This window comes from Elephantulus edwardii, unplaced genomic scaffold, assembly GCF_000299155.1.
Source record: "Elephantulus edwardii isolate Elephantulus edwardi_28Jun2011 unplaced genomic scaffold, EleEdw1.0 scaffold00050, whole genome shotgun sequence".
In the NCBI taxonomy this organism is placed as follows: domain Eukaryota; kingdom Metazoa; phylum Chordata; class Mammalia; order Macroscelidea; family Macroscelididae; genus Elephantulus; species Elephantulus edwardii.
Genome location: NW_006399800.1, coordinates 9,405,564 through 9,419,844, shown reverse-complemented (window position 1 = coordinate 9,419,844; position 14,281 = coordinate 9,405,564). Strand labels below are relative to the sequence as shown.

The window sequence follows — 14,281 nt, the reverse complement described above, 5'->3', positions numbered from 1 at the left end:
GGTTTAGAGCTGTTGTGCATAGGGTCACTATGAGTCGGAAACGACTCGATGGCACATAACAACAACAACTATGTGTATGGTACACCTTTTTATAAGAAGATTTAAGAAGTTAAGATTTTATAATACAAAAAGTTAAGTTGAATTACGATAAATTTTAGCTTTCACGTAGGAAAGTTTGAGTTTTTAAAAATTAACTTCTCTTTACCAAATGGAAATTAAGTTAGCAATTTAAAAGTCTTTAAATACCATCAAAAAAGTGATAATATTTCAAAGATAGCTTATTTCAGATGTTTTAAAACAAACCATTTTAATATTCTGAGATGAGCAGAAGCACAAACAAAAAGAGCATCAGCAGGAAAACGTGAATACTGATTTTATAAATGTTTTAAATGCAGAAAAAGCTGAAGGAAAATCTGAAATACTTCAAAGAAACAAAAAAGATATTATTAATAATACAATTAAAATGGTGATGTGATAAGCATGCTTTTAAAAGAAATACTCTATATAAAACAAAGCATGCTCCAAACAAATACAAAATGTTTATTACACAAAATGTAATTACAGGCCAAACAACTAATTTGTGAAACTTAGAAAAGATTTCCTAATTCTTAAAACAACAAAAGAAAAATTTTACATTTTGTTACTCAAGCTAACTTTCCTACAAATTTTGAAAGTTAGAAAACTTGGTTTAGAAAATGTTACTTTATAATTGTCTCAATTTACTTTGTTATGTTAGGATTAAATATGTCCAAACTGTTCTATGTGCTTAAATAAAATGTTTATAACATAAATGTTTACATCTAAAGGAGAAAATAAACATTAAATACTATTAGTTGAAACAATAACAGTATCAGCAAGGAACTTAGTACTTGTCAATTCACACAGAAGTACAACTAATAACCAGCATGACTAGGCAAGTGATATTTAAAGAACATGGTAGTCACTCTATCAACCAGTGTAACTAGCTATGCCAACATTCTCATTAACTGCATAGGAATTTCATTATCCCTTATACTTCTCTATAATCCTTGTCTCCAGCTTGGAATAGCCCTAAAGAGAAAAAGAAAATACCTTTATTAAAAAAATATATAGAAACTTAAAAAAAATAGATTATATGTTGACTTCAAAAACATCTATATTATCAATGTTCTATTGTAAGATATAGGAGGGACTAGTCCTTGGAGAAGAACATTATGCTTAGAATGATGAAGAGACAGCGCAGGAGAGGAAGACCCAGGATGAGAGGGATTGACTCAGTGACTGGAGAAATGGGATTAGGTCAGTCAGAGATGAAGAGATTGACTCAGGGTAGGGCAGGATTCAGAGCTAACACATACAGGGTCGCATAAAAACAACACATAACAACAACATTCTATATACATACACAAGCATTGTATAAAGCACATCAGTTCATTAAATTACCATAAACAGCCATTAATTCTTTTTCACCTGTGTGGAATATAAAGAAGTGGTCCAGAGCCTGTTGGTCCTATCTTTTTGGTCCGTTCTTCCCAACCTCTAGTAGGTTTGTAAAGCCTAGAAGGATCTCGGGTAACATTGTTTTCAACCTGTTATCAGAAGTAAAATGAGTGCCAGTTAATTTACTATTAGTTTGTATATGATGATAGAAGATTGAAGCTATTAACAATTTCACCTTGTTAGTATCTACAATCAACAACTTTGGTATCAGCAGTCAAAAAATCAAGACATGTTGCATTGGGGGGAAAGGCTGTCAAAGCCACCTCCAAAGTGCCAAAGAGCAACGCTGTCAGTTTAAAGACTAAGGTGCAACAGATCCAAGCCATGGTCTTTTTAGTTACTTCCTATGTATCTGAAAGTTAGACAATGAATAAGGATGACAGAAGAAGAATTAATGCCTTTGAGTTGTGTTGTTGGAGAAGAGTTGTGGTGTTGGATATGCCAGGGACTGCCAAAAGAACAAATACAAATCTTAAAGTTCATGCAGTCAGGGTGTTACTTAGATGTAAGGATAATGAAACTTTGTCTCACATACTTGGGGCATATTGTTAGGAAAAGAAAACATAGAAGGGTCAATGAAAGAGAGGAAGACTCTCAACAAGATGAATCAACACAGTGATAGAAGCAATGACTCAAGTATATAAGGGATAAATGAGAAAAGTACACAACAGGACAGGGTTTAGACCTATTGTTCATAGGATCATTATGAGTCATTGTCAACTTGAAGGCAACAACAACATTGTTATTATTATGCACCGAGCTGCTTGCAATTTATCACGACCCTATGTACAACAGCTCTGAACCCTGCTCGATCCTGAGCGAACCTCATTGTCTCTGACACACCTACTCCCATTACCCCAGTCATTAAGTCAGTCCATCTCATCAAGGGCCTTTCTCTCTTGCTGTCCCTCCACCCTTCCAAGCATGATGTCCCTTCTCCAAGGATGTCAGATGAAGCTTCAGAATCATTGCCTCCAAGGAGCAGCGTGGTTTCATTTGAACCTGTTTGTTCTAGCAGTCAACAGCATATGCAATACTCTTCTACAGCACCACAGCTCATAGGCCTCAATTCTTCTGCTGTCATCCTTAGTCACTGTCCAGCTCACTGATGCATGCGAAGATCACGGCCTGGATCAGGCACACCTTAATCTTTAGACTGACACCATTGCTCTTAAGTACTTTGGAGAGGTCCTTGACAGCCACTTTTCACAATGCAATTTGTCTCTTGATTTTCTGGTTGCTGGTACCAAGAGTGTTTATTGTAGAGCCAAGTAAGCTGAAGCTGTTAACAGTCTCAATCTCTTGGCCATCTATCATGATTTTGCCAACTGGCCCAGTGGTGAGAATTTTCATTTTCTTGATGTTGAGCTTCTGTCCATATTGAAGACTACAGTCCTTAACCTTCTGCAGCAAATGCATCAGGTCCTACTCAGTTTCAGCAAGCAAGGTTATGTCATCTATATAAAGCAGATTGTTCATGGATGAGTCTTTCTCTAATTCTGATGCCACATTCCTCCTCATAGAGCCCATTCTCCTGCATTATCTGTTCTGCACATATAGATTGTAAAGGTTAGAGACAGGATGCATTCCTGGCATACACCTTTCTTGATTTTGGACCATGCAGTGTTTGCTTGGTCTATTCTAATGACTGCCTCCTGGTCTAAGTATAGTTTTGTATGAGCACAATCAAGTGTTCTGGGATTCCTACTCTTCTCAAGATTAGGCACAATTTGTTGTGATTCACACAGTCAAATAAACACCTTTGTATAGTCAATGAAACACAGATAGACATTCTTTTGGTACTCTCTGCTTTCAGCTATGATCCATCTAACATAAACTACAATAGTGCCAGCTTGTATTAATAAATAATTCAGGAAGCTCTGGTGGAGAAGTCTTTAATGAGATGCACTGTCAACCCAAAAGGTATAGATCTCCAGTGGTTTGAAGCTACAGGAGCTCCATGGGAGAAAGATGGACAGTCTCCTCCCGTCATGATTTAGTGTCTTGGAAACCCACTGAGGGTTTGCTATGACTCAGAGCCAAATGGATGGCAGTGAGTTTGAACAAACTACTGAAGATCTTCTGGGAACAGGAAGAAGTTTTAAAAAACATTCTTGGTAGCATATAAACAGTGAAAATCAAAGCAAAACCAAAAAACCTGTCACTAATTTTTTTTTTACTAAAATTCTTATTATACTCAGATGGCAAAATAACGTGGCTAAAAACAACATCAATGTATTATCAATACATTTTTATAAATTACTTACTTTTATGAATAAATTTTAAAATAAAAAACTCATTTTGTTATATTCTATTATAGTTATTTTTTTGTTTTAAAGTAAAAATAATATTCTGAAGTATGATGGCGATGTGGCTAGCCATTAAACATGGCATAAATAAACTGTGTGATATGGTTAAACGCTAATCAAAAAGAAAGAAGTTCAAATACACTTTGAGGTACCTTGGAAGAAAAACTTACTGTTCTACTTCCAAAACATGAGCCACAGAGAACCCTACTATGCACAGTTGTACTCCTAACTCCCTAGAACAGTCAACTCAATGGCAGTGTGTTGGTTTGGTTAAGCCCTTTGCTTTGACCAAATATAACAACAATGTTGTTAGTTCTGATTGGTGTCCCCAGTAAGATTAAATAATGTTTACAGCTGTTATGGGCTCACATAGAAGAAAAAAAAAGAATGAAGACGAAAATAAATATTTTCATGTGAAAAGAGATGCTTATGGAGGGAAATGGTAGAATTCAACTAATAGTTGCTTGAAATTATGCTAAGTTTCCCACTAAGTAAAGAATTAAACAAAGAGCGTTCTGGTGGCCTAGTGGCAAGAAGCTGCTGCACTGCAATCCCAAAGGTAACAGTTGGAAGAAGAAACCAGATGCTCTGCTGGAGAAGGTGGAGCAATCTCCTCTTGTATCAGTCAGATCCGATTTGATGGTACACACACAAGAAATAATAAAATAAAAGAAAGTAAATAATTAAATAAGGATAAAATTTAAAGACTATAAAAATAGATTTGATATCTGAATCTAACAAATCAATGAATTAGGATAACAAAAAGATCAATGCCTCTTCATATGGAGTACCTTTTCTTTTAATTTTGCCCGTCGTCTTTGTTTTTCTGCCTTTTCATCTTCCTTTGCCTGTCTAGCTAGAATTTTCAATTCAAGTTTCTGCAAATCCTAAAAGAAAAATAAAATACACAAAGAAACAAAGAAAGTAAAATGAACCAGAAATTAATTCAAAGCTCACTTGTTTGTGAGCAAAATAAAGTTCTTAGATATTACTAAAGTGTCTGTATTAGCCTTTTCTAACAAAAGGCTAAGAACTTTATTTTTTATATGAGTATGTTTAATACGTGCATCCTTTTAAGTTACTTAATAAATATAAAACTTGTCATATTTATAACGCAATCTAAAAAGTCCTTTTAATACAGGTTAAGCTCATTTTCACTTTCCAGTATAGCTATGTATGTCTTGCCCTAATTCTTGCCTTCATTCTCAAAGTCTTTTATATTTTTCAGAATTTTTTATGCCTCCCCCCCCCATGAGATCATCTGTGATATAGGAAGATTCTGGCATATGGACTAAAAGAAATTAATAAAAATATTCTCTATTAGAGGGCTGTTGTCTATTAGGTTTCTTTGGATGATCCTTATTTTCTGCATTATGTTTGCTGCTTTTATGTATTTTTTGTTATATATTTTTATGTACACATATTTAAAATAGTTCTATTTTCCACCCTTTTTTTAATCCTAAAATATCCTTCTCCTTGTTTTATTCAATGCTTTCTGCACTGAATTTTCCCTTTTCTAAAAAGATTCTAACTCCTTTCTGGTAAACATTCATTTAGAATCATCTATAATCCTACTAATCAGGAATAATTATATTTATCATGCTTATAATGACCAAACCCTAGGGAACAGGGATGAATGAAATGGGGATAACCTGTGTTTGAGAGAGAGACAATGAATTTGGGGGAAAAAAAATCACCTTGGGAAAGCCAGGCCATTACACAGGGAAGATCATGGCCTGATTGGTAGTCAAGCTCTCTTGCTGGTTCCACCATCCTACTTGATGCCCTAAGAATATTAATGTGTTTACAGAGTCTCTCCAGCAAACTATCCTATTTCAATCTTCCAACCCAGTACTCATGTTCCCTCTGCTAGGAAGGACTTCTCTCTGTCTCCCTTTTCCATTTCTTTTCTTCCAAGTTAAAGGTCATATCTTCTCTTTTTTAAATCCTACACACCCCCCCGCCCCGCTTCTCTTGATTGAATGGAACATTCTCCTAAGTGGTACAGTACAGTGGTCAATTTGCTATACTGAAAAAACTTGGTATTGCTGTGATGCTAAACGCTGTGCCAATGGTGTCTCAAATGCCCTAATGGTTACCCATGGTGGACAGTGTTTGGTGGTGCTCCCAGATTAAGACAGGCTCGTAAGTAGGAGTGGCATCCACTTCCTAAACAACATGCTTCTCGAAACTCTATGAACTTAGAGAAATGACAATAGTTATAAAAGAGAGTTAAGGCCTTTTGTTCATAGGGTTGCTATGAGTCGTGCTCTACTCAACAGCATTTAACAACAACTACCACTTCTCTTAATACTCATACATGTGGTCATCTTCCCTTTCTGTACATCCACTTCTTTAAGTACTGTTCATGCCTCCATAACCACACTATTAACTACATTCTACTAAAATCTACTTGCACATCTATCTGTCCCACTAGATAGAAACTCTAGAAATTAGAATTTAAAAAAGCAGAATTTAAAACATACACAGGAAGCATATTTACTCACTCTTTCCTGAAACCTGGAAATTTCTTCAGCAGCAATTTTCCTTTTTTCTGCTTTTTCTGCCTTTTCTCTTATTTCCTTTTCAAGCCTCAAAAATTCTTCCTGTTCTTTCTTCTGCTGGGTATAATTTTCTAGCAGTAATTTTAGTTTACACTGACGTTGACGCTCTCTCTGCTGTTTTCTCTCTTTCTCTTCCTCATCTTTTAACTGAGAAGCATTTTTCATTGACAGTTCTATGCTTTTCTGTTTTTTCCAAGCTTCAACTGCCAATTTCTGTCTTTTCCTTTCTTCCTCTTTTTGCTTTTGATTCTCTTCTTGATTATCATAATAAAGCATATGTGTATCATCTGCTTTTTCTTTTAACTTGAAAATGTCTTCCTTTTTTTGTTGTTTTTTAGTTTTCCAATTCTGAATAGACTAAATGACGAGCAAAAGACAGGAAAAAAATATTTTTAAGATAGCAAAAAGAATTTAAAAATAAAATCTCAAATCCATCTTTTAAGAAAGAATATTGATTGGAGAATGCTGGCCGCTTACATACAAAAGGTTTGGTTTTGGTAGCATTCTCCTCCTTTCCTTCTCCTTAGCCTTTTGCTTTCATGGAAAACATCCTATTTCTCTATCTCACTTCTGCTTCCATATCCTCTTTCTAGGTTTAGAATACTCTGTGGGTAATTTTCCTCTGGTTGAGTGTCAAAAAAGGAATTAAAAACACAGTGGTTAAGAGCAAGGACTCTGAACTCGGACTCTCTGCACCAAACTCGGACTTTCCCATATATTAGATGTGACCTTACAGAAGTCATTAACTTCCCTCTAATTTTGTTCATTTCTAAAGTGTTAAGTATCTGGTATATTCACACAATGGAATACTATACTGCCCTGAAAAACAAGGAACTCATGCAATATTATTCAAAATGGTTGACCTTGGAGGACATTATGCTGAGTGGAAAGATCTCAGTCACAAAAGGACAGGTGCTGCATGGCCACTATTGTAGAACGGGAATGACATCAGGGTTGGGGGTGAGACTGAGAAAAATGGGATAAATTATGTATACTGCATTGAAACAGATGAGGGAGAAAACTGTTTGGAAGCGATATATGATTGGGTATTATGGTTATGACAAGAGTCCAGAATGAAGGTTGCATAGTGGAGTGTACTCGGGGTGGGGGGAATTGTATACCAATGAAATAATTTTCCTTTTACTTTTCAAAGAGAAGAGTGAACTGGGGGGAAAGGTGGGCAGGGAAAAAAATGCAACAATGAATGTATGGAAATCCAAAATATATGCAAATGTTCATTAAAATTAATTTTTTAAAAAGTGTTAAGTAGTTCTTCAAACATAGATATGTTATTGAGAAGAATGAGTGCCTGACACATAGTGCTTTAAAAGTATTTTTAAAACATTAAATAAAAAAAAATAAAATCTAGCTCAATAATGCTGTCGTCAGCGGCTGCTGAGTAGACCCCAACTCAATTAATTGTGACTTTTTGCAGAATAGAATAAAATGTTGCCTGGTCCTGCCTCACTGTTGCACTTGCCAGCAAGTTCAAGTCCACTGCTATATAAATATGCCAGTCTATTTCATTAAGGGTGAGAATGTACAGGACATGTCTGAAAAATAGTTACCTTTGCAAAGACAGGGAACTCTGGTGACCTAGTCTGTAGGGAGTTGTGCTGCTAACCTAAGTGCACACCTCCCCAGTAGCAAGTCCTCAGGACGAAGACGGGTAATCTCCTCTTGTGGGTATTAGAGCCTCAGAGAATTCACTGGAGAGTTAGCTATATACCAATTTTGACAGGACAGTAGCATCTGAGTTTGAAAGTTGGGTAATCTCTTCCTGTGGGATTTACAACCTCCCAAAACATACTGGAGGGTCAGTATGATTCAATTCTGACTTGACAGTAATGAGCTTTCTAAACTGACTAACCTAAAGAGCTGTACAATGAATTAAGGATGACAGAGTTATTGATGCCTTTGGGCTATGGTGTTGGAAAGAAGTAGTAAATATCTCCCACACTGCCAACAAGCAGGTATGTCTTAGAGAAAGTTCAAGCCAGAGTGCTTCTTGGAGGCAAAGATAATAAAGTTTTCTCTCACATGTTTTGCGCATACTGCTACAAGAGTCTATTCTTTGGAGAAGGATATCATGTTTGGAAAGGAGGGTCAGAGAAAGAGAGGAAGACCTTCAACCAGATGGACTGACACAGTAACTGCAACAATGGGCTCAAGTATGTCCGAGATTGTGAGGATGGCACAGGATAGGACAGGGTTCAGATCTGCTGCTCAAAGGATTGCTATGGGTCATACTTGACTTGATGGCACCTAATAACAATGACAACAATGAAGATTGGCAATTCAATCCCACTTAGCAGTGTCATGCAATAAAGGCCAAAAAATGTGCTTCCATAATGATTACAGTCAAGAAAGCACTATGGAGAAATTCTACTTTGCAATACATGGGGTCATCATGAGTTAGAACTGATTTTAATGCAATGGGATTATTTTGGGGTTTGGAGTCTGTAGGGAGTTGTGCTAACCCAAAGGCCAAGCCCCTCTCATAGTTCAAATCCTAGAGTGGCTCCTGGGGAGACAGAGGGGCAATCTCCTCCCATGCAATTTATAGCCTTGGAAAATCAATGGGCAGTCAGCTATGAATTCATTCCAACTCAGTAGCAATGAGGGTAAGAGTGAGTTCTATTTATGGGTCTAGGGACCATTTTGAGAATACCAAATTTTTAGAATTTGGAAAGGAAAGCTCAAATGATCCTACAGAGCTCTGGTAGCCTCATGATAAGAAGCTGCACTTCAATCTCATAGGCATGTGGTTCAATCTACCAGCTGCTCCGTGGGAGAAATATGGGTAATTTCATCCCCTGTGATTTACTGCCTCTGAAAACCCACTGAAGGGTCAGCTGTGGGTCAGTTCTGATTTGATAGCACTCAACAGCAACAACAGTTTGCTCCTCGGATTTTTTAAAAGGACAAGCTTTAAAATCTTTTCTTGAAATCCTAAAAGTCAATCTTTTTTACTTATTGCATAAAAACACAAGACAGAAACATAAGGGTCATCAAGTGCTACCTGTTGAATAACATACCATTTTGTTAACGTAAGCAAGATAAAGTTCATTATAATAGATGTAGAAAAACTATCTTATCTTTTGGTTTTCAACTAAAGATGACTTTCCCTTTAGGGGACATTTGGTAATTTCTGTTCTAATTTTAATAATCACAACTAAAGGACATTACTAGTGAGCTCTAGTGGCATGGCCCGTAGGGAGTTGTGTGGCTAATCTAAAAACCACATCACTCTGGCATACCAATCTACCAGTGGTAGGCTCCTCAAGAGAAAGAAGAGCAGTCTCCTCTTGTGGCACCTGCAGTCTCAGAAACTGAACAGAGGGTCAGCCTTGAGTTAGTTCCAACTTGAACCATTAATTAGTGAGAGGGGATAGTAACAGTACAAAGTGGGTAGATTATAGAAACAATGCTAACCATTATATAATGTACAAGACAGCCTTTGCAACAAAGAATTGTCTAGTACAAAATATCAAGGTACCAAGGTTGAGAAATTTTGGTCCTAAAAAAAGACAAAATGACATTTTTATGAAAATACAATATAAAATTAAATCACTTTTCCTAGAATTCTCAACTTCAAAATTATGAATATATCCAAATCAGTGTATGAAGAATTCATTTTGCATTTAGTAACTTTCATTATTATTTTTTATTTATACTGCTCTTATAAAAATTAACTTTGTTTCCTGTTAATTATGAAAATATTTTTAGGGATATCCTACAATCAAGGATGCCTTTTCTTCTAGAATAGTAAAAATCTTCAGTTTTTCAAATAAACAAGGTGGAAGTTGCTAAACTTAAAGAAGTTTGTTAATAGTCATATGTTTTCTATTTTTTATTCAAAACAATATAGCCTTGCTTGTAAAATGATTTTTTCTTTTTTTCAAATGTCTAAGTAATCTACAGAGAGCTCTGGTGGCCTAGTGGCAAGAAGGTGCACTGTAATCCCAAAGGCATGTGGCTGGAGGCCACCAGCTGCTCTGCCAGAGAAGGATGGGGAATCTCCTCCTGTGTGATTTACAGCCTCTGAAAACCTGCTGGAGGGTCAGCTATGGGTCACTTCTGACTCGACAGTCCACAGCAACAAGTAATATCTATAATTTGTAGACAGGAGGGTTTATCCCACAATAAAGAAAAAAATTCTGGGCCCTGGGGAGAGCTGTCCAGCCCCTGGGGTGTGCCTCCAGGCTCCCAGGGAGAGGCCAGGGTGTGCTGCCTGGCCCGGGAGAGCCACCTGGCTCCTGAGGCGAGCTGTCAGGTCACTGCCTAGTATATAGGAGGAATTTTATCTAAGCCACCTTCCTCCACCTCCTTTCCCAGTACATCTCCAAGAAACACCTCCAAGGCCCTTCTCCTTGTAACTCACAAGTTTGTTCTCTCTAGGTTTGCTCCCTTGCCTATAGGCAACCTTAATAGTGAGTCTTGCTCCAGACCTGAACCCTGAGCCCAGTTCCAGAGACAAAGGGGAAATATAACTTCTAGATAAGGACGCAAAGGAGGATGGAGCCTCAGGGTTCAGCAAGCTATTCCCACTGGCTTCACCTTGGCAAAACTTTGCAATCCAGAGGGCAGAAAACGTCAGGAAAATATCTTCTAACTGAACAACAAGGCATGGAGCTTCAACAGAGGATCACCAGTAAAGTGTTAAAGTGGGCTCCCCTAGCCCCCTTCACATCAATGCCCCTGTTCAGCATGAAGAAGTCAGAGAGTCTGCACCCCATTCCCAAATGAAAACTCGTAAGTGAATAAAACACTTTCTTTGTTAAAGAAAAAAAATAAATCACCATTGGACTTTGCTCACCATTACCCTGCCTTCTCTGATGCCCAATGGATCTTTCTCATTTCTTTCACCTACTCTCTCCACCCACCAAATTGTGTAGCCCTCTGATTTCATCCATGCCCATCCTCACGCTTCTGCTCCCAACCCTTAGCCCCTTGTATCTGTATACATGTTTTTTACAATTTAAAAAAAAAAAGAAAAGGGAATTGAAAACATATTTCTGTTCTACTATACTGTTTATTGAATAAATTACTTAACTTCCAATAATATCTGTTTTACCTTCCATAAAATGGCAGAAGCTATGGAGTTAGTATAAATTTCATGGGACTATTATAAAGTTAATTGTATGTATTATGAGTTGTGCAAAGTGTCTAGAACAGTTCAATGACATCGCTATCATTACCTCTTTTTTTCTTTCTTCTAGAGCAAGAAATTTTTGATACCATTTCTCATGTTGCTGAACTTCATCCTGTGTTCTTCCAGGAAGGTGTTCTAAAACTTCTCCCATAAATACTGGCTTCCCTTTGTATTTGTTTCTCACTTTCACAAAGTTCTGGTGATCATAATCATCCCAGCCTCCTTGTCGTCCACCTGTTTGCTGAAGGAATTTTTCAAACTCTACCACTTCTTCTGGAAGAGTACTTGATGATAATTTGTCAACAGGAACTTTGTTTGCCACGACTCTGAAAGCTTGCTCTGTTTCTGAATTACCGAAAGCCCACATGTCCATTTTTTTTGATATGGCACTCAGTTCATTGTTCGTTGTTTTCTCTTCTTTAATAAGCTCTTCATATCTAAAATTTAAAAATCACATTTAATAGTCCTTCAATATTTCCCCCCCTTAAATTTAATTATTCCTAACTTTTTCCCAAGTTATTGTTTCCATTATATCCCCCTTGTTTCCTAGGCCCTTTTTCCTGTGAAGTTCCTAGCTTTCTCTGCCTCAGTCACACAACTGTATTAACCAAATTTATATGCTTATTTTCCTGCTTTCTTCCTTTAAACTAATTTTTATTAGTTTTTGGATGATGAAAGATCAAATATTATACTATACTTTATCACTAACATAAATCTAAGCATTAAAAGAGTTTCTTAAGAGGGGAAACAGTTTACAAAATTCTTGTAAAAGTAGAGGGTCAGCAAACACAAGAAGATCCCCAATGAGATGAACTGACTCAGTGACTGTAACAGCAGGTTTGAGCTCAGCATAGACTGTGAGGATTGAACAGGATCAGGAAGGGTTTCATTCTGTTACCCACAGGGTCACTATGCATCAGAGCCAATCTGACAGCACCTATCACCACCACCCAACTCTCACCGGGGATCTTACAAGGTCAAAATAGAAATGAAAAGTCGCCTTAAACATAAAGCAGTCTAACACCTAAAATAAAAGAGAAGAAATAGGATACTATTTTTGTGTAGAGTCACACTAAACAAATGGTTTCTATGTAAAATTAGTGGAAAGTTATCAATAAAGGGAATTTTATATAAATTTCAAAACATACATCAATCGCTGTTCTTCTTTAAAAGTGTTAATTGCATTTTCAATGTCTTCCATCATTTCTCTGAGCTTTTCAACAACTGTGAAAAATTAAATGGAAAAAGTTGTTACCCAAATTACCTCTATTTTAGATAAGCCCCAAGTGTTAAGTTTGCCAGTGCTTTCTTATAAATTGCTAACTGATATGGCAGGGCTCCATCAATGCCAAAAAGGAAAAAAAAGTAAAATTTTCCCAAACAATATAAAATATTAATATAAAGCTTAAATAGACGTACAATCAGGAGTAGGCTTCACATCTTTTAACTGTTGCTGAAGTCTCTTTACATTGTTATGTATCTTTGCCAACTGTTGCTGAATTTTTGTTCCTATTAAGAGAGAAGTAGATGTCTTAAAATAATCCCATGTCAAACATAGTTTAGGATTTTATACACAAGATCGATCAGAAAAAGTAGTCAAGAATAATATCTAGGAAAAAAGCAGTCAAGAATAACATACTAAAGACCAAAAGATGGTTACTAAAAAATAAATTTTGAAAAAATGTGACTACTTTGAACACTCTTGTGGTGAAGTCCATAGGGAATTGTGCTGCCAACCCAAAAGTGGTGCCTCTGGTGGTTCAAATTCACCAGAAGCTCCTCAGGAGAAAGATGGGCCATCTCCTCCCATGGGACTTAGAACCTTCAAAAACCCACTGCAGGGTCTGCGATCAGTCAGTTCTAATGGTGATGGCAGAGAGTCAGTAGATATATATTCACACACTGCATTCACAGTACAGGTTACCTTTGGGTTATGAATGAGTTTCTTTTCTAAATCTGTCTTTGAATTGTATGTAAGTGAGAACAGATAGGTATGGTTTATATTTCATTTATGCATGTCTTAGGGTGTACCTTTATAGAAATAAAACATAAAGAAACACAGATGCATGAACATTTCTTTAAGATAAAACATTACTAATAGTAATGTTTGATGTATAAAGTCAGTTGTTGGTAGGTTCCATCAAGACAAAGTAGTACTCATTTATTATTATAAGTCATTGTACAGTTTTTAAAAAATAAGAATTAAAGGTGTTACTAGAAACCACAGCTTATTATATAACTGTCTCTGAAAATCTGCCAGAGGGTCAGCTGTGGGTCAGTTCTGACTAGACAGCATACAAAGAACAAGAAATACAAGTTGGATATTTGTAACCTGGAAGCTGCCTATAGTCATATTATTTTCTCACCTTTGTTTTCTTAATTCATCTATCCCTTTTTTAATTTTTCTAACTTTTTCACAAATGAGACTAGAGAAAATATTTCTTTGTCCAAAGACCAATAAAAGAACCCCCCCCCTTTTTTTTAAGTTGATCTATAGGCCTGGACTCAGTGCTAACATCATAACAAATTTTCAAACTTTGTTCTCTGCTGTATTGAAATTAAAGAACATCATAAAAGCAGAAACATGACTTCCACTGTATTTTTACAGAGTATTAATTCACTGTTACAACTTTATATCAGAACATTTCTCCACTAAAATTAAATTAGAAAGTGGTTTTTGTTGTATTTTTCCTCTAGTTGATGAGCTACAGTATGCTATCTTTTTTTAAAGAAAATAACTCTTGTGGTAGATGTTTGTTTGTCAACTATTTGCT

The 14,281-nt window shown here is 36.4% G+C and overlaps 1 protein-coding gene across 1 annotated transcript in view; it reads right to left on the bottom strand.

Moving 5' to 3' along the window:
* Positions 1-1,019: 1,019 nt before the first annotated feature.
* Positions 1,020-14,281, bottom strand: part of LOC102868091 (coiled-coil domain-containing protein 112-like) — a 29,114-nt gene continuing 15,852 nt past the window's right edge. Inside the window, exons 4-10 of the mRNA XM_006886675.1 lie at positions 12,927-13,016; positions 12,656-12,731; positions 11,554-11,944; positions 6,296-6,709; positions 4,580-4,675; positions 1,450-1,568; positions 1,020-1,050 (exon numbers count right to left, since the gene is read on the bottom strand). Of these exons, the coding sequence (XP_006886737.1) occupies positions 1,020-1,050; positions 1,450-1,568; positions 4,580-4,675; positions 6,296-6,709; positions 11,554-11,944; positions 12,656-12,731; positions 12,927-13,016 (1,217 nt within the window). The remainder of the gene's footprint in view (positions 1,051-1,449; positions 1,569-4,579; positions 4,676-6,295; positions 6,710-11,553; positions 11,945-12,655; positions 12,732-12,926; positions 13,017-14,281) is intronic.